Source organism: Gallinula chloropus (assembly GCF_964237585.1).
Source record: "Gallinula chloropus genome assembly, chromosome: 1".
Classification (NCBI taxonomy): Eukaryota; Metazoa; Chordata; class Aves; order Gruiformes; family Rallidae; genus Gallinula; species Gallinula chloropus.
Window position 1 is genome coordinate 134,950,921 of NC_140085.1, and position 22,526 is coordinate 134,973,446.

General features: G+C 40.5%; 1 protein-coding gene across 2 annotated transcripts in view; it reads left to right on the top strand.

The window, feature by feature from the left end:
* Nucleotides 1-2,935: 2,935 nt before the first annotated feature.
* Nucleotides 2,936-22,526, top strand: part of MID1 (midline 1) — a gene marked incomplete at both ends in the record, with an annotated part of 97,036 nt that continues 77,445 nt past the window's right edge. For both annotated transcript variants that reach the window (XM_084272824.1, XM_084272825.1), the window contains one exon: nt 2,936-3,595. In XM_084272824.1, coding sequence (XP_084128950.1) covers nt 2,936-3,595 — 660 coding nt within the window. The remainder of the gene's footprint in view (nt 3,596-22,526) is intronic.

The following is a 22,526-nucleotide window of genomic DNA, read 5'->3' on the forward strand; positions in this document are numbered from 1 at the left end:
TTGAGCCCTTTCCCACAGGGCTTCAGCTCTTCACCAGCTGCCCCTGAGTGGGTCACACTATGGGGCACAATCATAAATCATAGAATCTCTCTCAGTCTCTCAGGCCCAGACTACTCCAGCCTGGTCCCCTCCAGAGTCACAAGTCTCCCCAGCAAACCTGCTCCGGCGTGGGCTTCTCTCCAGGGGCTGTAGGTGGGATCTCTGCTCCCCATCATATTCCATGGGCTGCGGGGGGACACCGGCTCCACCATGGGTTTATATCAAATTGCCTTGGTCAGCAAAGACTCTGGCCTTGAGCCGGCTCGTGTTTGCTCTGTCAGGCCTGCAGAAAGCTTCTGGCTGCTTCTTGCAGAAGCCACCTCTCCTCCACCAGAACAATGCCATGCAAAACCACAACAGTACCTCACGTTTATAAATATAATTTAAAAAAGCTTTGGGTAGAAAGAAGAAAAAGCTGCTTTAAGAAGGAAAATGAATGAATGAATGAATGAATAAAACCTTTTTGGCATGCAAAGGAGCAGGAGAGATTTTGTACAGAAAGGATACTACGGAAAAAAGCCTTCTATCCCGAATGTGGTCCTAAGAAACAAACCCAAAAGGTTTTCACTGGGTTTCCAAGAGGCGAGCAATGATTAGTTTGCCTTTTTAATATGTTGCCTCCTGCCAGCCCCCAAATCCCCTTCTCCTATTTCCAGCGCAGCATTCAGCCTGCAGGGTAAGTGGATGATGAGGTGCATAGTTGTGATGTGGAGGGGATTCAAACAATGTGAATGAGATTTTGATCTTCTGGGACTTCTGTAATACAGAGGGTGAAAAGGAGGAGAGACAAACTGTTCTTCACTTGCGTAGGCTTTCATCTTTTCTGTGCTGTGTGGCTATGGCTGAGGAGAGAGGAGGGGAGTTGTCTCCCTGTTTATATCAAATTGCCAGAGCTTTAATTTTGACCAGATGCACCATGCAGTTATGTCAGCTGATGGATAGTTATAAATGAATTAGTCTTTGGCAAACTGAACTTTATTTCAAGTAAGATCAGCATCACAGCAGACGAAGGAAAGCAAATTTTGTGATGGGGTCAGTGCATTTTATAAATACTCACGTTTCTTGGCAGAATAAAAGGACGCATTAGTGCAAAGAGGCAAAGTATCCTAATTTCTAAGCATACGTCTGGAACAGACGCCTTCCTGCTCTTCCCACAGAGCAAGCAGGACTAAATACCAATGGGCAGCCTGAACCTTGCCTCTGTTTGCTGAACTTTCCTTTTTGCTGTGGTTCATACTGAGGTTATAGGTAGCATTCCTGTCGCTGCCATCGCACACTCCACAGTAATTGTCATGAAGTACAGAAGGTTCAAGCACGCCTGGTTCCCAAGGCTGCTAATGAGCCCTGTGCTCCTCTCACCCTTAATGAACCAAGGTTTGTTCGGGGGGTGGTGGGGGGATTCTTGCCCTTCTCTCCTTTTCCCTGGTCAGGGGAGGAGGCAAGAATTCACACAACAGAACAATGACTTTACAGTGTAAAGACGATGCAGCTGTGCCATCCAAAGCCGTCCTCAGTTATGAGCAACAAAGCTTAAATGGATTGTACTGTGAAGAGGTACAGCTCTGCGAGTGTGAAGCATAGCTTTTGCTTCTGCTTCACTGACCTGTCTGCTTGAGGCAGAGACGGGCCCCTGACGGGAGCTTACGCAGGGAGAGCTGCGTAGGGCGACTCTTTCAAAACCACTCTCTGTAACGCTGAGCACAGGAAAGGAAACAAAATGAAGTTTCGGTTGATCTCTGACAGGGGTGTACTGCTGCGTTCTCTGGAAAATCCCATGCCCAGCTCCCCGCCTTTAAAAGTCAGTGATTCCTCAGCCACTTCAGGTGGTTAATCAGGCCGCTAAAGCAAGCAGGAGGTAGTAAGTTTTAGCAAGAGAGAATACTTGCACAAAAGTGTAGGCAAACACACATGCTCCTAAGCAAATCACACATTTCACTGTCTTACTCTCTAGAGGCTCTTCATGTACTATAGGATCATCACAAATTCGGGCTAAACTACAGTTTGTCATTTACTTATCCACCTTTCCTTTAGGTGTTTCAGTTACAATGCTGTGTGATCCTCTGGATGCGTTCATCTTTCTACAAATATATATGTGGTATATGTTTATAAATATGTATACAGGTGCAAAAACGCAGATATACAAGTAGTTGCATATGTTCTTGAAATACATAGGAGGCGTATAATAGATACGTCATATACAAGATAGATATATATATAAAAACATCACCTGCTTTCCTAAAAACAGTATTCCCTGTATATATACAGATAGATATTTACACAGATAAACACAGACATGTATGCTAACTGTTGTGCTATTGCAAGTTAAAATTTCAATCTGCGAAAATAACTCTCTTAATTTTAGTAGCAATGAGAGATGTAAGGTGTTAATACTCTGGATTAATCCTATATAATGGTGAGGGGTTTTTTTTTAAAAAAAGTTTTACTACTAGATTAATAAAGCCAAAAGCAGCATCTGCAGAAGAAATCTAATTTTGCTTTAATAGGCTGTTTGTTTGAAGGTCATCGTTTTGGGTTTTAATAATGCACAGAAACATCTGCTGTTTTCCTCCAGCTCATGAGAGAGAAAGGGAAAGAGAAAGAAATTAAGAAGGAGCTTTTATTTTGCATTTTTAAGTGAACAGAAGTGAGAAAAAAAAACCCCAAAGCAGTACAGTTTTAAATACCTTGATGTGTGCATGTGCAGGCTCAAAACTTTAGATTGCTCTCCTGCCCGGCGTGGCGGGTTGATAGCCCCAGGAGCAGTGGCGAAAGTTGACAACCCCCCATGGCTGACCCCTCATGTTTTCTCTCGCCTAATCGAATTTTACATGTGTTTCCAGATAGCTGATCAGCTTCCCTGGATTTCGCTGACGCCACAGGAAAGCTTTGCCTGAAGATGGAAACACTGGAGTCGGAACTGACCTGCCCTATCTGTCTGGAGCTGTTTGAAGACCCGCTGCTGCTGCCTTGCGCTCACAGCCTCTGCTTCAACTGCGCGCACCGCATCCTGGTCTCCCACTGCGCCACCAACGAGCCGGTGGAGTCAATCACCGCCTTCCAGTGCCCGACCTGCCGCTATGTCATCACCCTCAGCCAGCGCGGTCTAGACGGGCTGAAGCGCAACGTCACTCTGCAGAACATCATCGACAGGTTTCAGAAAGCCTCGGTCAGCGGGCCCAATTCCCCCAGCGAGACCCGCCGGGAGCGGGCATTCGATAGCAACAGCATGTCGTCCTGCGAGAAGGTCCTCTGCCAGTTCTGTGACCAGGACCCTGCCCAGGAAGCGGTGAAAACCTGTGTTACCTGCGAGGTGTCCTACTGCGAGGAGTGCCTGAAAGCCACTCACCCCAACAAGAAGCCGTTCACCGGCCACCGTCTCATCGAGCCCATCCCGGACTCTCACATCAGGGGATTAATGTGCTTGGAGCACGAGGATGAGAAAGTTAATATGTACTGCGTGACCGACGACCAGTTAATCTGTGCCTTGTGTAAACTGGTTGGGCGACACCGTGACCATCAGGTGGCAGCTTTAAGTGAGCGCTATGACAAGCTAAAGGTTAGTGCTACCTATTGGCCTTTCTAGTCAAGCTGCGTGTAAGTTGGGAAGCAAAGTCCCCTTTGGTTGCATGCTAAATCCCTCATCTGGGCAGGGGTTGGGTAAGGTAGGTGCACATTCTAATCGGACGAGATGCACGTATGTACGTACAGATCTATATGTGCGTTTGCTCATCACTATTCCAAAGGTATCAGATTTTGCTTAAGATTCCTCAGTTGTGCTTTGCTCTCTCTAAAGCTATCATAAGGAATATGTAGCATATCCTACTGTTTAGATGAATCGTTTTATCTACCCCCATCTTTATTCCTGGCAGCCGGCAAGGTTTAGTGCCGACTGCGCATAGGTGCTGACTGAAATGTCAGGCATTCTTTGCGTACGCTCTGCTGTTGATTAGTTTTCATTTGGTTGCTTTCATTGTGAAAAGCCCTTTGCATCACCGCTAACAGGAGATGCATTTATCCACGCCGGCTTCAGGGATGCCAGCTACCCATCCAGCCAGGGAAAGCGAATGCCAGCACTGCTCTTCCCGTGTTGCCTCCCACCCAGGCTCACAGACGGCGCAGCCCTGGAAACAAAACAGAAATTGTTTCTGAGCTTCTTCTGGTATTCCCACAGTTCAGTGAGCTCCCTACACATCTCCTACCAGGTAGCTGAATGGCTCCGGCAGCCCCCTGTCCCCGTGAAGGACACCCCTGGTACGGGTGGCAGTGGACAGCCAGGTCACAGGGTGCTCTGGCAGCTCTCCAGGCAGCTGGCGGAGATACAGCTCACACGGAGCAGAGAGGCTACAGCAAGTGGCCTCTCACCCGCTTGGGTGTACATTCCTCCCTTGCCGATTTAGGTGCTGCTGCAGAGCAAAGGCAGGAATTAAGCACCCCATGCTTTTTTCCACCCACTCCCCCCCAGACAGTCTGCATGTGCCTGAGCATGGCTCGGGGGGGGGGGGAATTTTTTTGGAAGGTGGATTGCAATCCAGAAATCACAGGTGTGGAGGGCAGAGATGATCTGCAGGGCTTCCCACACAGCATTTCAGAGGTGGAAAAAGAAGCTGAATAAATGGGTTGAACTGAGAGGGTTTTTCTTGAATACCTTCAGACAAAAATATGTGTCTGCACATGTCTACGGTAACTTTAGGTAAGTGCAGGTGAAACCTGCATACACATGCTGTATGGATCTTGTGCCTCGGTGCATGGGCAAGCATGCAGGTCATATTCTGTGATTGTATCTACAAAGATTCTCCTTTACCTGGACCCAAAAGCTTCCTTTCATCTCTTGAAGGCTTTTATATTTATTGAGGGCGAGTTGTTATTTTTTTCTTTCTGGACTGGTTTATTAATTAGGTAAGAGTTTGGCCATTGATAAAATGGGACATGGACTACAAACGTGAATAGAAGGTGTCTGAGCTTACAATGCTTTTCAGTAATCCAGCAGGCTTATATCCTTAACAGGTACTACTATATAGAAAGCTAACAGTGTATTGTTTATGGACTTTATATGAGTAGAAATGCACTACTTAATGTGAAATGTTTTCAATAATAAATACCAGATAAGTATATTTCTAAGGATATTTTTAAAAAAAGCCTTGTTTGGACATACAGACATACAACAAGTCTTGAAAGAAGACAAGTGTCTTCTCTTGAAATCTTTTACTGAATATTGCAGGTAGGTAGGGAAAAAATGAGAGTATTTTTGCGTGATCTATGAGTTTTCTGTACAAAGATGCCTAAGCAAACTCTGAAAGTAATAAACAGGCAAGTAACATCTACATCAGATGTTACCCAGTCTGTTACCCAGAAGCCTAGTAAAGTACTTACCACCAGCCTACTTAAAGAGTAATTCAAGTACTAACGTAATGGTTAGTGTAGGCCTGAGTCAAATAACTCTCTATAATGGAAAGATTTAGCATTGTTTATAATGGGATTGGGTCTTGGAGGATTTTTTGACATATGTACTTTCTTTGTACCCAAACTATCTAAAACTAAAGTAGTTTCGACAGACAATTATTGATCTATGTGAACTCCGATTCCTACCCTGTTTGTCATGAAGCAGTCTATTTCACTTTGCTAATGCTAGCAATGACATCAGTCATACCAATTATGCCAGTGATGAGGATATGTTTATACTCAGCACAGGAACAGTAGGCTAGGTGGTTTCTATCCAGATCCAGCATGAGTTCTCCATTCATAAGAAGGCAATCTGAAAATTATACATTTCCTTTCCTTGGTGCCTCTTCCATCTCGGAAATTTTTGCTATTTGATATATCAGATCTCCAAGAATGAGATTTTCGATTTGGCAGATTGGCACTTATTCCTAAGAAGTAACGGAATGATACCTGTTCACATCAGTGGTTGGTAGCTGACACACAAGAATTTCAGGTCCATTTTCACGTTCAGACCTCCTTCAGAAATGATATTACCTCTTGAGCCACTGGTCATGTTGCTAATGTAAATCTTAGGTACAAGCGTGTACATGGTCTTTGTTAATTTATAGCTAACGTGCACATGCCATTGGCAAATTCAGTGGTCAAGTGGGTCAGAAAATCCCCACCTGAAAATACAGGTTGTTGCTTGCTATATTGCTGCTGTGGGTTTTAAAATGTATCATGGGGTTTGATAGACAGGCTGCCCAAATCTTTAAAAAGTATTCTGAAAGAAAGAGTGTGTGGTAGCTGATAGTATAGTAGATTCATTAAAAAATGGGTGCTTAGTTGTATCTTTAAAAAAGAAAACTCCTTCAAGTGATTTTTCTTTTTAAATTGACACATTATTGATGCTAACAACAGCAACTGGTGTTGCTCTGGGTGTCAAGCTATGCTAATTACTTGCATTCTCTTCCAGCACTGTTACTAATTATTTAAGCAATATCTCACCCTTCGTTAAGCACAGGACAAAAGATGCCGTTACAATCTAGCTCCTTTTGTGGCAAAAAAGAAACCCCTTAATTAGGAGTTCTGTACACTTCTCCAACAGAGGCATCTATGCTGAAGTTTAGAGGTCAATGTATTAGCAATTGTGGACATCTGAAAATGAGAAAGTGTTTTCCTTTGGCGCCTACAGCTCCAACCCTGAGAGGTGCTTTTCTTTCTCAACTTACACCAGGGTGGAGAGGATCGAGGACACCTGTATTCTTCCAGGAATGGTCCATCCTTGCTCAGTTGCATGACTAAATGATATATCTTCACAGTTAGAGCTGTTTTAGTGTTTATAGATGTGGCAGTGTTGTGTTGGTTTTTTTTTTTTAAAGTAGCTCATAGGCAGGCGCGTATTGAAAATGGAAAAATGATAAACCATGTCCAAACCAGGGAACAAGAAATATCGTGGTGATATGCTAAATTTATGAAGTGGTGGTCCAAATAGTGGTATAAATTTGAAATAATTTTTAGCTACATTAATAATGAGAGCTTTAGAAACAGAAGGTGAAAATACTTACACTTAGCTCACCATATTACTTCAAAGAAATTATGTATGACTAAGTACTTGTGATATTGATTCTTTGGTTTTTTTCTTGTTGCAATGGAAAGGAAAAGATAATTAAGAATTACATTTTTTCAGATGAATTTAATAAAATTACTATTTTATATAGATATATTTATACTCAATGAAGTTATAAGGAAAAATAAAATATAAGATTTGTTTTGTACAAGAGGTAATATTTTTGAGAGAAGTTAGAAGGTATAGATGGAAAGATATTGCCACTTAAGGTTAGTGAAGCGCCACGAGAAGGTGTTAACAAAAGAAGAAGGTACATAGTAAGCCATATTTTTATATGGTGTAAAGCCAGCATAACTCCTTTGAAACCGGTGGTTTTACTCATCTTCGTATTAACTGGGAATCTGGTCACTGACACATATATTCTTGTCAAAAAATAATCTGGCCACATTTTTTGTGTGCTTAATCAATAAAGATCTTTTGTTAAATCAAACTGCTGTAGGTTAGCTGTGGTTCTCCATGTTTTTGTTAGAATCTTATTAGTTCTGACGTGTATTGGGCATGTTTACGAAGGCAGGGCAGCCCTCTGAAAGGCACTCAGCAATTGCAGGAACAAAAGGGAGCTTCTTGTTTGTGTGGTTTTCATCTAGTTTTAGTGACAGAATCTATACACATCTGTATTTCCTGTGCTGTTGATTCAGGATGTAAGGGTTCGGTTTTCCACGGTGTGTCAATTCAATTACTCACAAATATTCTTTGGTGGGAAGCAGCCATAAACTGCTTCCACATAGGGAAAATTGCATTCAACTCTTATAAGCCTACTTTGACTTTGTAAAGGTAGAAGAGTTTGTCAAGTCTGTAGCTTCAACAAATAGAGCACAAAAGTATGTCTGCTTCCCTGCAGGCATATTTTACGAATTTAAAAACTTCTTGTGTTTAAATGTCTTTGCAGAGATACTGGCAAAATATGTGCTGAAGCTGTCCAGCTATTTTTAATTGGCATTATTTTGTAGTTGCAGCTAGATTGTTATTGGTATACTGTGATACCGTAAAAACCCAGCACTTACAAATCTATACTCATATAAATAAGTTGTTTGGGTGGACTAGCTGGGAATATTGGTTTCTGAACTTATACATATATTAGACACATATATGTAAATATGTGGCTATATAAATGTTATTCATTTAATGTGCACATTTGTAGTGCTTGTGTTAGTATATTGAGACAATACTGCGTATGTTTGTATGCATGCATATGTAGACTTGTTTGTCTAGCATAGAAATACTCATAAGTTCTAGTAAGGTCTGTAGGGGGTTGACTTTGGCTAGAGGCCAGGTGCCCACCAAAGCTACTCTGTCTCTCCCCTCCTCAGCTGGACTGGGGAGAGAAAATAAGATGGAAGAAAACCTCCTTATGGGTCAAGACAAGGGCAAATAATAATAATAAAGCAAAAGCAAAAGGCCATGCACAGAAGCAAAGGAAAACCAAAAGATTTATTCTCTACTTCCCATCAGCAGGCGATGTCCGGTCACTTCCCGGGAAGCAGGCCCTCAGTACTCATAGCAGTTGCTCCAGAAGACAAATGTTATAAATAACTAATGCCACCCATTCTTCTTCCTTTCCCTTAGCTTTTGTTGCTGAGCAGACATCAGATGGTACAGAATATCCCTTTGGCCAGTCTGGGCTGGCTGCTGTGGGGAAAAGTCACTCCTCCTCAGCCAGACCCAATACATGTCTAACATCATTAACATCTAGAATCTTGAATTTGAATAAATACATATATACCTATTTTTTAAAGTAGTTGTATCAGTTTCATATACATGTGTAGGTCAGTAAAAATATTTTGCTGACATATATATACATAAACTACATGCTTATTGATGTATTTGGAATATATCTGAATATTTTCACATCCTATTTGATGGAAGCTATATACACTAAAAAGAAACGCACTGATATGTAGAAAGACGTAGTAAGTCAGTGTTACAGTGATACATGTTATTAAACATTTAGATAAGTGGTACTTGCCCTTACATTGTACTTAATCGATGCAGAGTGTAGAAGGTGACTTTCTATAGTGCCAGTTATGCAGGTTTAACATACAATTAAACTACTGTATCCAACCTGACAAAATGGGAACTCATGGGTTTTCATCATTATTAGATTGTTATTAGATTAGATGCAGCTTGATACTATTATTAAAAACTGCTTGACATATATTTCAGTGTATTATGTGTTATGAAGTTAAAATGATGAATGGTCACATATATTAGCATGCAATATTACCTGATATTACTTAACCCAGAAATAGATGCAGAAATGGAACTAAAGGTCTGTGCTTAAGTACTTGCAAAGATCTAAAAATACGAAGTTTTTGCATGAAGGTGATTGATATAGGAACAATTTATTACAAAGGTTTTCCAGCTGCACATATTTTATTACATTAATATATAAACATTAAGGCAAACTTTAGACCATACTCTCTTTGGTGTTGTCTCCAGTGCCTGTGTTTCCTCCAGCTGGTAGAGTTTAGAAGAATAATAGAGAAGAATGTCAATAGAGTAATAACATTAGTTTGAAGTTCCTTGTCTTTATGATGGTGGATAATGGCCTATGACTTTACAACAGTTATAAATAAAGTACTACTTACTTCCTTCGATTTTTAGTGGAAATGATGGTGTTGAAGGCATAATCTATACAGGAAGAACAAGAGAATTAAGTAAAATTGTAAACAGTATGGCATTATTATCTTTGTTCTCATAACTGGTTTCCAGTGAAGGCAGACAAAGCATTAAGTAAAATGCATTTTCATGCTTTTCTGTGGATCAGGTTCAAACTGTTCAGATAATGGACTTTAAGTTCATGTTCTAGCTCTGAATTTCATTATGGTAATGGCCTCCTGAATGGCCCTTAGTTGCCTATGGATTTTTAGATGATATGATGCTTGAGAGTTGGAGGTGGAATATAAAGCGTGACAGATACTTCTTCAAAATGAAGATTTGTGTGTAAACAATAAGTAACAAAGCAATAAAAAAATAAAGCAATAAAAATGGAAATTAAGCAGACAGATGAGGTTAAGGCAACGTAGTGTCTGTCTACCAGGGTAACAAAGATAGGGTTGGTAACAGGAAAAGTTACAAACAAGTGACCTTTCGAAGGCAGAGCATTTATGAGTGTTAGCATAACAGTACTTTTTCTTATAACTGATAAGTAGCATGAGTAAGCTAATTGTTTTAGGGCTTTACTAAGGAGTGATAAGGGTAGATGGGGGAGTATGGCTAAAACCACTTACCATGGACAGTAGGCTAGATCTCACACTCTTTGGTGGCACTGACGCGTGCATGGAAGAGTATGAAACTGCATGTCTATATGTTAGGTATATATATTCTGAACTTCTGTTATGGTATAATCTTATTTTCATTCAAATATTTGGAAAAATAATGTGACAGCAAACACTTCGTCTCTGTGAGATTCCGAGCACTGAAAAGTAGAAAGGGAAGGAAAAGAAACAAGGAATGAGTCCATGTGAGGAGTATAGTTTTGTAGACTTATTTCCCCATCTATCTTAAGTACAAGACTATTGCACTTCCAGAAAATTTGGCCTATTTATGTGTTTGTACTGAATGCATGTTCAAAGTTGCATCATTTTGACTTTAAAAGCAGCAGAGTTTGGTGGTTTGGGTTTTTTTCCATGATCACAACACTTGCGTTTTTTGAGAAACGAAAATTTCCTTCCAAAGTGTAATCTCAGTCTTGTCTTTTGAAATTTTGCAATTTTAGCTTCCTTAGAGACCGTCGGCCATAATAGCATAAAGTAGCAGTATCATCCAATAATTATATTTTACAGTATGAAAGGGATCAAATTCAGCACAGATGAGAAATGTAACAGGAGAGCCTCTGGCTAGCTTTCCCCCTTGTGATTTATCTGTTCAATTAGTTGTGATATTGAGAATTATCTTCTAAACTGTGACAAACCTCTCATTCGTAGCCTTTTAGTGGCCCACAGAACATTTGCTGCAGAAAACAAATGCTGACAGTTTGAAATGGGAAAGATATTTGGCTGGAGTAATATATAATTCACAACTTCGTATCTATACAGAAGGTGAGGATTTGTTAAGAAAAAAAACAAACAAAAAAGGAAATCTCTGATGGCATTTGTTACTTTGGAATAGACAATATTTCTCTGTACCATCATCTGCCAAGTGCATCTGTACAGTATAGAAATTATTTTACTTAGTTTTACTATTGTAATTCCCTAAGGCTCAATTTAAAAAGTCCTGTAATATAAGATCTTGTACAAATGCATGAGATATGATCCAAGCTTCAAGGACTATTCATTCAACTATGCTTAGAAAAAAATACAAAAGCAAGCATGACAGGTACATAGAAATTTTACATGGTCACAGTAATAGTCAGGCAAGCTGTTGGCATCATGTAATGGGGAAGATTAAATAAGGAAAAAAAAATATTGGCTAGTTCCACAACTCAGCAGACACACTAGTATTTGATTTCTTATAATTATACAGGTTTGAAATACAGTAGCCTCACTCCCCCTTGTCACTATGCTGAAAAGCTTGGATTCTTGTGCATTTCAGTTAGAAGAAGAGGTCCCAGTGTACATCCTGAGAGATTCCAAAATAAGAGAGAATCTATACTTCACAGAGATTTTCTTCTATCTCATAAGTGTTTCAGCTTCCATTTCTTAATGGAATTATAATTCTGATATAACATTTTTTTTCCAAGGGGTATTCTAAATAAAAAGAAAACAAAAACCTGTTACGACAAGAATAGACATATGCTACAGGGCATATAAATGACAATAAATAGTAATAAAATGTACAGTCTTTTCTTAAATAGCTAGAAAGTACAAAGGGGCCTTTTTGATGGGATTCCTTCCTAGTGTTGTACTGCATGAATCATTTCTTACACCGTTGCATACTGCAGGCTCACCAGTTGTGAGTGAGAAATCATTGTTAATGCCAGGACAGATGAAGATGGGAACATCAATCTGATAGGCTGAGTGAAGAGACAGGAACAAAAGGTGGACAGAGATCTTAGGTCCAAAGACTAATAACAGGATGGGATTGTTAATATACCTCTCGATAAGGGGTATACCTAAAATCATATGCCACCCCAGCATTTTTTTTCTGTGCTGTTTCCTGTAATTCACATATATTTCAAAATACATGCTTTAAAGGTATCAAACTTCCATTTTCCCCTCAGAAGATAAACATTAACCTGTTCAGCTACAAATAAACTGGAATATCTCTGATGGGAGATTTCTCAGCACGCTCAGAGTATCAGACCTGGGGAAAACACTGGCTAATCACATCCAGAAAATCTTTCCAAGATTCGAAGCAGATGAAATAAAAAAAAAAGCAGGATTTCCCCTATCAAAATAATGTGTTTTTTCTCTTTTCTTAAAAGTATCCACAGGCACACAAGCAAAATACCCCTTAAGCTTAGTTTGCAGCAAGTCTTAAGAGTTGCCACAAACAAAACTTAAGGTTTGCCAAAGTTTCCTGTGTTCCCCAAGCAGTTTACAGTGAGATTTCAGGTTATCTCTGAACAGCGATGTCAGTTCAAGCTTGTAACATGTTTCAGTCTCAGAGAAGTTGCTAGGTACAATGAGTTACAGGTGGGGAGGAAAAAAAAAAAAAAGACATCCCCTTTTATTAACTACTAGAGAATCAGAAACATCCCATGACAGAGAAGAGCCTGTGTTGCTGTGTTGGCTGTATGCATTGATATCCCCCTGGTAGGCACCCAGTGCTCTGCTGATGCTGGCTGGCAGTTGCTCTAAGCTCCCGTGTTACTGAAACTCAGCTCTGGAGACATCCTGGCTGTTTGGAAATGTGAGGCTGTCTACCCAAGTTCTGTTGTTTGCTGTGATACAGTCAAACTTTAAAAGAGATTAAAGACAGGCAGCTGTTCACAACACATGCGTCTGGTGATGGAAGCATTACGCAGACTTTGTTAGGCTGCAGCTAATGACAGTGCGTGCAGACTTTGTTTCCAGATTAAGCCAGCAGCATATGGAGAATGTAACTTATTCAAACTGAACTCAAGCAATATCTATCTTAATAGTAAGTTACTAAAGAGAAGAATACATTTTTATTCAGAGTATGAATGATGATTCATCTGAGTAGGTATTTAAGACTTTCTTTTTTTTTTGTGGCCCAAAGCCTCTAAACATATACATGCAAGAAATGCCTTCAAAGGAATAATTGCAAGAACTATTAAAATATTACAAATAATATGACTGACATAATCAGTTTAAAAATAAAATGTTTCAATCCAGACTCCAATGTTTTCAATGCTTTTCTGAATATACCAAACCTCACTATATCCCATAAACTATAAAAGGGGAAAAAAACAGATGTGCAGATATGCAAGAGATTGGTAGAGGAGAATGTTTGGGAGAGAAATCCCCTGTATTTTTCCAGCAGACCTCCTGTGACCTCCTGGTTGCTTCATGGTCTTTCTTATGGTTCCTGCTTCCCTCTGTACACAGATGCTGGGGGCTGCTGGGGCAAGTGAGTCACTCCAGGATGACCATACCAGCACAGGGGGCTCTCCCATGGCACAGGGTGTTCTTCAGCTTGGGCAGAGTGAACCACGTTTGCTTTTCTGTAAGTGCTTGCTGCTGGAAGGCTAGCACTAAGCCTTAAAACTCACCAGTGCATTAAAAACACCGCCAAGTGAGGGAGATCCGGCATTGAGCCCCCTTTTTCATCCCAAGGGGTGATAGGTGCCCACTTACCGGAAGGACCCACTTGAGATGCCTGGTGAGGTTATGCAAACTTTGGGTGAATTTATGTGATGATGCAATCTTTTCTTTCATCTGCCTTAAGTATAGGCAGGCTTTGTTCCCTCCTCTGCATTTGATTACAACCTTAAAAAATATGCTGCAGCTTGGGGGGAAGGGGCATTATATTAGCCATACAATAATGTTTTCACCCTCTTTTGAGCATTTCTTATGATCGCTCTTGAAGAAAAAGTGACCTTTCCATTCAGATCCACCAATTAGAGCAGCAACCATGAAGCTTTTCTGTGGTTTTTATGCGTTCTTTCCCTCTGCTGAATTAGCTTTCTTTTCTAACTTGGGAGACACGTGCTCCAGCTCTCCTGAAATTACAATGCACTGAAATCCTTATGTGGGTGGGATGCTATGCATTACTGTAGTTCTTGTGGGGCAAGAATATCATCGGAGGAACCTCTTTTTTTACCCCTTTAATTTACTTGATTGCTTCCAGCTTTGTCCATATTTATACAAATTGAAAGCCTTTGTCTCAACATATAGTGCATTACTCTAAGTAATAACACCTCTTTAGATTAACTTTCTTGTAATGCCTTTTGCTAAAGAGGTTGGGTAAAGAGAGTGATAAGCTAATAAAACATTTTTCTGAAGTCTTGAAAGTCATTTAAACCAAGTCTGAATGTGGAGAAGTTTTAAAAGGGTTCTTGCGCTGACTAAATCTGTTTGCATGTTCTGACTTGAAAGCAATACGATTTGCCTGCCAAATAAATCACTACTGCTCTTTAGGAAAAATCAAACAAACAAACATCATTTGGTGTTCTGCTCTTAGCTCTCAGAGTGCTTCATTTCAGCACTATAAAAGTCAGCGAAGGATTTAGGTTTTAATGCGTATAGTATCAACATAATTTTGAATAAATTAGGGAGCTATTTTAGTCTAATTGTTGCCTCTATTGTGTGCAGAGCTGAGTGTTTGCAGTATAGGGGTACAAGTAAATTGTTGGGTTACAGGTAAATGATTGTCACAAGCTACAAATGTAGATGTGGGAGAGCTTGTTTTGTAATGGCTGTGCTTAGAGTTAGCAGTGAAACTGTCACTCCAAGGAAACAAAAGTAAAGGGGAGGATGCTTATTTTTTACTGTTTCTTTTTTCCTGATGTATTCTAAGCATGCTAGGAACCCCAGTTCACCCTGAAGTTCAAAACCAGAGTGCCTCATTGAATAACTCCTGCCTACAGAATAGGCTCTGAATCTGCTGTCAGATGTTTTCCTTGGAGGAACTCATTTCCTTCCTGAGGAGGTCTCCAAGGTCAGGCAAATATCCGATCTTGGAAGCTGCCTGTCTCAGGGCTCTCTCTCTGAGTCATTATTTCTACAGAAAAATTCCAAGGAAAAGTCTTTCAGAAAATCTGGAGTGTGGCAAAGTGATTCAGTCATGGGAAGCTGTTTAAACTGGGTGTGCCAGGTAGAAGAAAGGTAGTTTGAAGCTTTAGGGTTTTGCTCTTTTATATAGTATATACGTAATTTCAGTATTCTTGCTTAGGAATCAGAATTCATGTAATTGATTTCTAGAGCTATGAGGCAGTAACAGCTTGGTAGTGTGAACAAAAGGCCTCCTGTCCAGTCTTTCAAAGTTTGACCCTGTTACTACTTTTGCTTTATGCTTACAGCCTATACCAAATTCTAGCCTCAGGCACACCAGCAGAATCCCACACTGCTTCAGCCAGTATTATTGGATTTTTTTTTCTGTTCTCACTTAGTAATTACTTATTTATTAGGTGCTTATTATTGTCTCTTTGAGGTTTTCCTTATTCATACTGTTAGCACCAAGAGAGTACATTATGGGATCACTGAACTTACTTAACAAGCCTGCTGCTGCCAAACAATGGCTCATCCTGCTACACCGGTCTCCCTGTCTTCTCTGCACACTACTGTCATCCCGCTGAGGCATCTCTGCCACTTGTGTGGCCCTTTGGTGAGGTAATTCCCTGCCTTTTCTGTGGGCAGTGAGCAGACGCAGCAATGATGTGGTGCAGGCATGCCTGAGGTGGGACCACCGAGTCTGCTCTGTTTTCTCCTTCCATAGGCAGCCAGCTGTCTTCACTGGCTGCGCAGGTGTACTCTAGGAAAGACTGCTGTGCTAGGTGCTGATAATAGATGTACAAGTCAGGAGCATAAAATACAATTTCCCAGCAGCCAAAGCCAATGGCTGGTTTCTGTGGGCCCACCATTATGCCCCTCCTGCAGTGGTGCATCCATACCTTTACCTCAGCATCTGCACCGTGCCTGTCCGATCCCACCCTGATCTATGGTGTCTCTCAATGTGGGCTAAAAATCCAGACTTCATTTAGTAAGTGAATAGTTTTCTGTGCATTTAGCAAGTTGATGAGGGTCTTACAGAGTAGGACACTGAGGAAAGTGACTGAATGGACTTCAAATGTTACCCTAAGCAAGGAGGAGCAATTCAACCCATAGCCCTTAATTGTGAATGAAAAGGGGTTATAGCAAATACTCTACGTCCAGCTCTGTTAAGGGTTGTTCTCTTTATCATCCCAAACCACTGTTAAGATGTATCTACAGACTTGACTCTTGACATTGAGTCAACCTTCCAGAATTTGAGAAAAGCTGGAAAAAGAAAGCTTTCATTTTCCTTGTGTTAAGTGTACGAAAAGTATTTTTGCCAATCCAAACATCTGTATTCATAAACAAAGCCAAATAAACTACAGAGGTACAAAAACAGTGCTGTAGCTATCCTTATACAAAGACTTTTTTCAATATAAAAATTCCCTGCAGAAGCTACACCCCTCACATGATGTTAGCACTCTGGCAAAAGCTTCTAATGTTGCTTCTGATATGAAGCTGCAGCTTTTGTTTGGAATTTGCAAGAGAACAAATTTGATCTTCAGAGGTTTTGCCCCCCGCCCCATGAATTTTGCCCTATGATTAGGCTTCATGTCACCCCCTCACATGTGCTTCAAACTTACTGTAAGTCCTTCAGACAGTTCCAAAAAATGGAGCAAATATTTCACAAATCTGGCTTAAAACTTGAGCTCGGAAGCAGTCACAGAAATCATTTGGTTTAGATTTCCTTGAGAACCCTTACTAAATTTCTAGTAGGGATATAACTTTTCTGCTTTGGGAAAAGTTCATCCATGAAAAATATGGACAAAACTGAGGATTTGTTATTTATGTACTTGTTCTGATTTATACACATGACTTTTGAAATACTTCTGGAAAATTCCTTAAAATATAGTGGAATGGATCGGAATGGTAATTCCCTTTTAACCACAAGCAGCAGGACTTCAATAACTAAGCTGCAACAGGTGTAGATATATCTGATGTTTAAGAACTCCTGTCAGAGCTTTCCTACTTTCTCACAGTCTGCAGGGCCAAATGGGCTGGGGAGTCGTGCTCACTAAAACGGGGCTATTCTAAACTAAATAAAGAGCAAATTCCAAAACACATCAGAGCTAATTTGCCATTGTTTTCACCATAAACCATAATGAATCCTCATCAAATGAATGCAGCTGCTATGGTGCTGTATCCAAAATAAAGTAATTAAATTGCTGCTCGGGGAATTTTAGAATATAAATTTGGCAGAGACTCGTTGCTGGCAATCCAACAGCAAAGCGTTTATAATCTTATCCAGAGAGGTGATCCTGTGTTCTGTCATTCTAAGAACAGAGAGAGGAGAAACAGGACCAGGATGACAAATGACCAGACCAAAATCTGAAACAAGAAACCACAAGAATTTAAGGCTAATCCAAGCCATGCTGGAAAGCCGATTGGGAAGACAAGGGGAGGACAGGAGGATAAACCCTGGATGGGTTACCTTAGAAAATTTCTCCACCACACCTTGCAGTGACAAGGTCAATGAGGAAAGAGGGTTGACCAAAGGGAGCCTGCAGGAGCTGCAGCTTTGCCACCGTCAGGGTAAGAAGACTCGCAATTCCAAAGCAGATGAGCAGACTCGTCCTTCGTCCTGCTCCCTTGCTAAAGGCTCCCCTGCTAAAACATCCTCCCCCATGCTGTCAGTGAATGTGTAGCTCCTTGATCATAACTCAGGCAGCCTCATCTAGGGGAAAGTAGTCATGAGCTTTGGCCTCTGGGCAGATTGACCTCTTCTGATGAATTCTCCTGGAGCTATCAGGAGCCAGGCTGGCACATGAAGATCCAACAGGCAACTCAAACATCTGAAAAAAATTCTGTGATATATGTGTGCTGAACACACCAACATTGTCTTTGCTTGGGCTGTTCAAGATCAAACAAGCAGTCATTAAAGTGCCAAGAGTTATGATGAAGTGACTACTGCAATAGTTTTCTTGGTTACAAAACTGTAAAACTTGAACCAGTGTCATCCTGTCTCATCAGAAAGCAGGCTTTATTTCTAGTTTGTGTTAAAAGTGACCCCATATTAAATTTCAATTTTAGCTTGCATTGGGGCCAAATCTGAGTTCTTAAATGTTTGTTTAATAAGCCTTACTATAGCCATTCTAATTAAGCATGTATAAATTGTGCAGCTTAGGCCAGGCTTTAGTTTAACAGCTATATTTCTGTTCCTTTATATGCTAAGCAAAACTCATGGGACTGTGTTTCCACTATGAATATTCAGTATTATGGCTTCAGAATTGGATATCTATGAATATTTAACAAGATGTGTTCCCAGAGGAGTTACCTAACACTTCAGCTTAGGGACAGTTAATCAGATGAAGCCACAAAGTCCTTCACAATATCTTTTCTTTTTTAGCAATATTTTATTTTACTATTCCTTAGTGCATAGCAGTTGCTGGCAAAGTTGCAGAAGCAGCATCTGACAGCAGTGCCAGCAGAAGTAATTGAAAGGGGGGGGAAGGAAAATTTCAGGCTTTTGATGAAAAAACATAATAACCATTTGCTGAAGAAAGACAAGTGGAGAGATCAAATGGTGGGATTAAAGACTGACATGTTCAGCAGTAAAGTTCACAGAACATCTTTGATGTGGAAAGAACATTAAAAATTACTAAGAGCAGAGAGTTCTGTGGTAGGTGGGAATCCCTACTTTTACATATATATACTTAGAGAAAAACTGTATTTTGAGGTTGATATTCTTTCTACCCTAAGTTTTAAAACAAGAAGACAAAATGAGCCTGCTGTATCCTTCTGTTCCTTAACATTGGCCAGAAAACATTCTTTTGGATGGGAATAAAAAATAGTTATTAGAGCTAACATTTGGCCTCAAGGTAAATGTTCCAGCAGCATAAATCTACTCTAGCAACAGACTGATGTCTCTTGAATTTGGACTGCCAGGAGGGGAAGTGAAAAGAGAAATAGGCAGGGTGGGATTTGTAGGTCAGTCATAGATTTCACGTAATTCATTTGTTTATGTAGCTTTGCAAACCCAAAGCTGTCTGAGATTTAGAAAAACAAATGTTCATGCCTTCTCAGAGGTTTGTGAAATGACAAAGTGCTGGCAATCTTAGTGAGAGGCTGAAATCATTTGTTGCCATGTTGTTTCAGCTCACAGTGAGCTTTACAGTTATCCTGGATTTCATGCGTAATACCTTCAGCATTGCTCAAGGCAATTGAGTGCCTCTATTCTTGACATACTCCCCACCCCCCCAAAAAAAATGATATAGCAGTTGCAAAACAGCTCCACTGTGATTTATTTTTTTTAGCATTACTGTATGATGACTTTGATTTTGGCCTGTCTGGTCAGGTTAAGTGCCTGCTGTAAAGTTCCACAAAGTCACTGAGAAAGTGACGGCATTTTCTTGAGCTTATCGGAAGGACCAGACTGGCCTTATCCTGAAATTTAATCAATAGAGTTGGGTAACATTTTTAGGGACCACAGGTTCATCACAAATAGGGTTTTGATGCTGAAGCTGGTTCCACTTTTGAGTAGAACTGCATCACATGGAATTGATATGCATGCTGCTGCTGGAACAACTTTAAGAGCAGAGGTGCCATTGGCCATGTTTGCCCTCCTCGGTTGTCCTAGAGCCTGGAGGTTCAGTCGCTCTTAGGAAAGTGGGAACTCCAGGTCAAGTTTGTTCTTCCCCAGTCCAAGGTGGGGACAGGACCGGAGAGAGAGGCAGGGCCACTTTTTTGCTTCCAGTATTTCAGTTTTGCTGCTGACCCAGAAAATCAATTACAGTCACAGCCTTATGTAGTGCAGAATAAGGTAATAATCAGTATGACAGTGGTTCTGTCTGGTCTATGTGGAGCTAAGACACCTGCAGAGGCTGCTTTCCACGTGCTGCCTTATTTATCCCTTTATGTTCCTTTACGTTCTCCAAAGGAATCCTGTTTTCTGTGCTGATTTATTTAAAATAGTGTTGCAGTACATGAAGAGACTTTTTGCAGTACTTTTTTCTTTTTTCCTTTTTTTTTGGCACAATAGTTCCACAGACTGGTCTTAGATGAAGTTCAGCTAATTTATATACTAACAATAGTGAGCTGATATTTCCTCTGATACTGTGACTTGGCAGAGAGGACCAGAAGGAAGTGTTTCAATCCAATATATAAGAGAACAGCAAAAGGGAAAAAAAAGACTTCCTCCTTATTATGTGAAGAGAATAATATATTACAAATAATTTCCACCCATTAAGATGCCCTTTGTTCTTACAGCCTGGTTTGGGATATGTGGTCAGGCCGATTTTGATCATTGTGATACCTTTGCAACAATCCATCTCTGCTTCCTTATGTCTGCAGCTTGTCTTTGCATGTGTTGCATCTGATGGCGGCTGCTTACATTCAAAGATCATTATCCAAGGAACTTATTAATAGAGAGCAGTGGTCAAAATCTGAACTATTCTGGCTCAGCTGTTGCAGCTGGATTTTTGTGGTCCTCAAATCCAGTCATTTCTGGATACCTTCATCTTTAATCAACCGGCCAGCTATAATTTAGTGAGAGCACTAGTGGGCCAAGTTGTGTGAACAAAGATATTTAAATCAGCTTCCTGTAGCTTTGCAAATCCCAAGGTTAAGTCCCAGGTTGAGAAGCTTCCCACAGTGTTCGAGGAAAACACTTTGCGCCGTGCTATCAGCTTTTTCAGCGTTTGCAAGAGTTATCACTCTGATTACTAAATGGTATGTATTTGCATTACAAATTAATAATAACTAGAGGAGAAAGAAGGAATGGTTCTACACTGTTGTTTGGGGTTTTTTTTTGTACACCACCAGCAACGCAGCAGTGTTTCATTCAAACATGTAAGTGAGGTTTTCTTCACTCAACCATGCCACTTCTGTGTCTTGTTTTGTCCTGCTGGTGTTAGAAATCTATTAGCAGCTCGGCTCTGGAAGCACTGTTTCAGTCTCAGAGCTTGTGTAGTCTGCAAACCACATGGTGCAGAAGAGCAGAATTTCTCAAAGGCTTTTCCATGGGAGGCATGATGTGCGTCTGATTGGGAAACCCTGGGGCAGTTTAACAGCAGAAAGGACGAGGAGAAACGCTGCCAAGTCCTGTGGAACCCAACACCACAGAATTCCCAATGTGGCAGAGAAGGAGAGAAAGATTTCTGATGCCAAGGTTTTCAAAACAATCAGGAAATGGCAGTAAGTGCTGTTACGCCTTGAGAAAGGGCTGATTTCCAAGCACTGATTTTTGATAGCTTTAGGACATAGTCACGCGATGAATGCCAAACGAGTGCTGCTCTCTTCTGCACCTTCACATCAGTTGCAACTAAAAGCCTGGGGGGTTGTTCAACAGCCTATGGAGTGCAGTCCTGGGAATTAAAATTATCCAAATAATAAGCAATATGGAATAAGTTGTGATTCTGATTTGTTCACATTTTTGGTTGATTTTGCTTCATTAAAACTAACTGCTGTCATAATGAACCTCTCCTTCTGAGAAGCCTGGGGTTTAATTTCTACAAGGACTCTCATCAAAAATACTACTTTCTATTGCTTAGTTTTTACTGAATTAGAAATTTACAATTGCAAAGTTTCAATAACAGAATAAAGTTAAAATAAGATTTTTTTTTAAATTATTATTGTTATTTTGTGCAATGGTTATTGTGTGTGAGCCAGAGGTCCATTCCCAGTGGGTTCCCAAAGGGAACTTCCGCTTTATGAAGTTAACACGTTTTGCAAAATACTGATACTCTAGCAGACAGCTGATGGCAGCAGAAAGCATTTATACATTTCTGGAAAGTAACACCTTACAAGTTTAAATGGATTTTCTTAATGATGAACAAGCTACAGAACTAGTTTTTACCCAGCTTTTCAGCTGACTTCAGCTTGTATATTAACAGCTCAGCTTTTCGTTGTCAACTCTACATCAGATCAGAAGGATGTTTTCTGTTAGCCTTGTCCATTCTGCTCAAGTTGGACCTTCATGGGAGAGATGGGCTCAGGAAACCTACTCTGTTTCCCTCATTCCAGCTAACTGAAGTTCAGCAGCATTCAGTATTATTTTTTTCACGTTGTTGTCCCTGGGAAGTTTCTAATGAAAAGCTTCCCTACACGCAGGTTTTCTCAGGTGAATCCTCTCCTTCTGGATTGTGCTCATTTTACAGGCTGTAAAAGAGTGCCCAGAATTTCCAGATGGTAACTCTAATGGATCACACACTTCTAATTTGGCTGCTTGTTGTCTGGAATCCTAAATGTCTTTGGGCTTTCCAGAGATCATCACCTGGCATTTTGACAGTCAGGATATCCCGGCCTTCCTGAACATGCACTGTACTTCATATTCATTTTCAACTGCACTTCACTGCCTTCAGTAGGTCCCTGGGAAGGGTCACACTGCACAGATGGCCTTTGCAGTC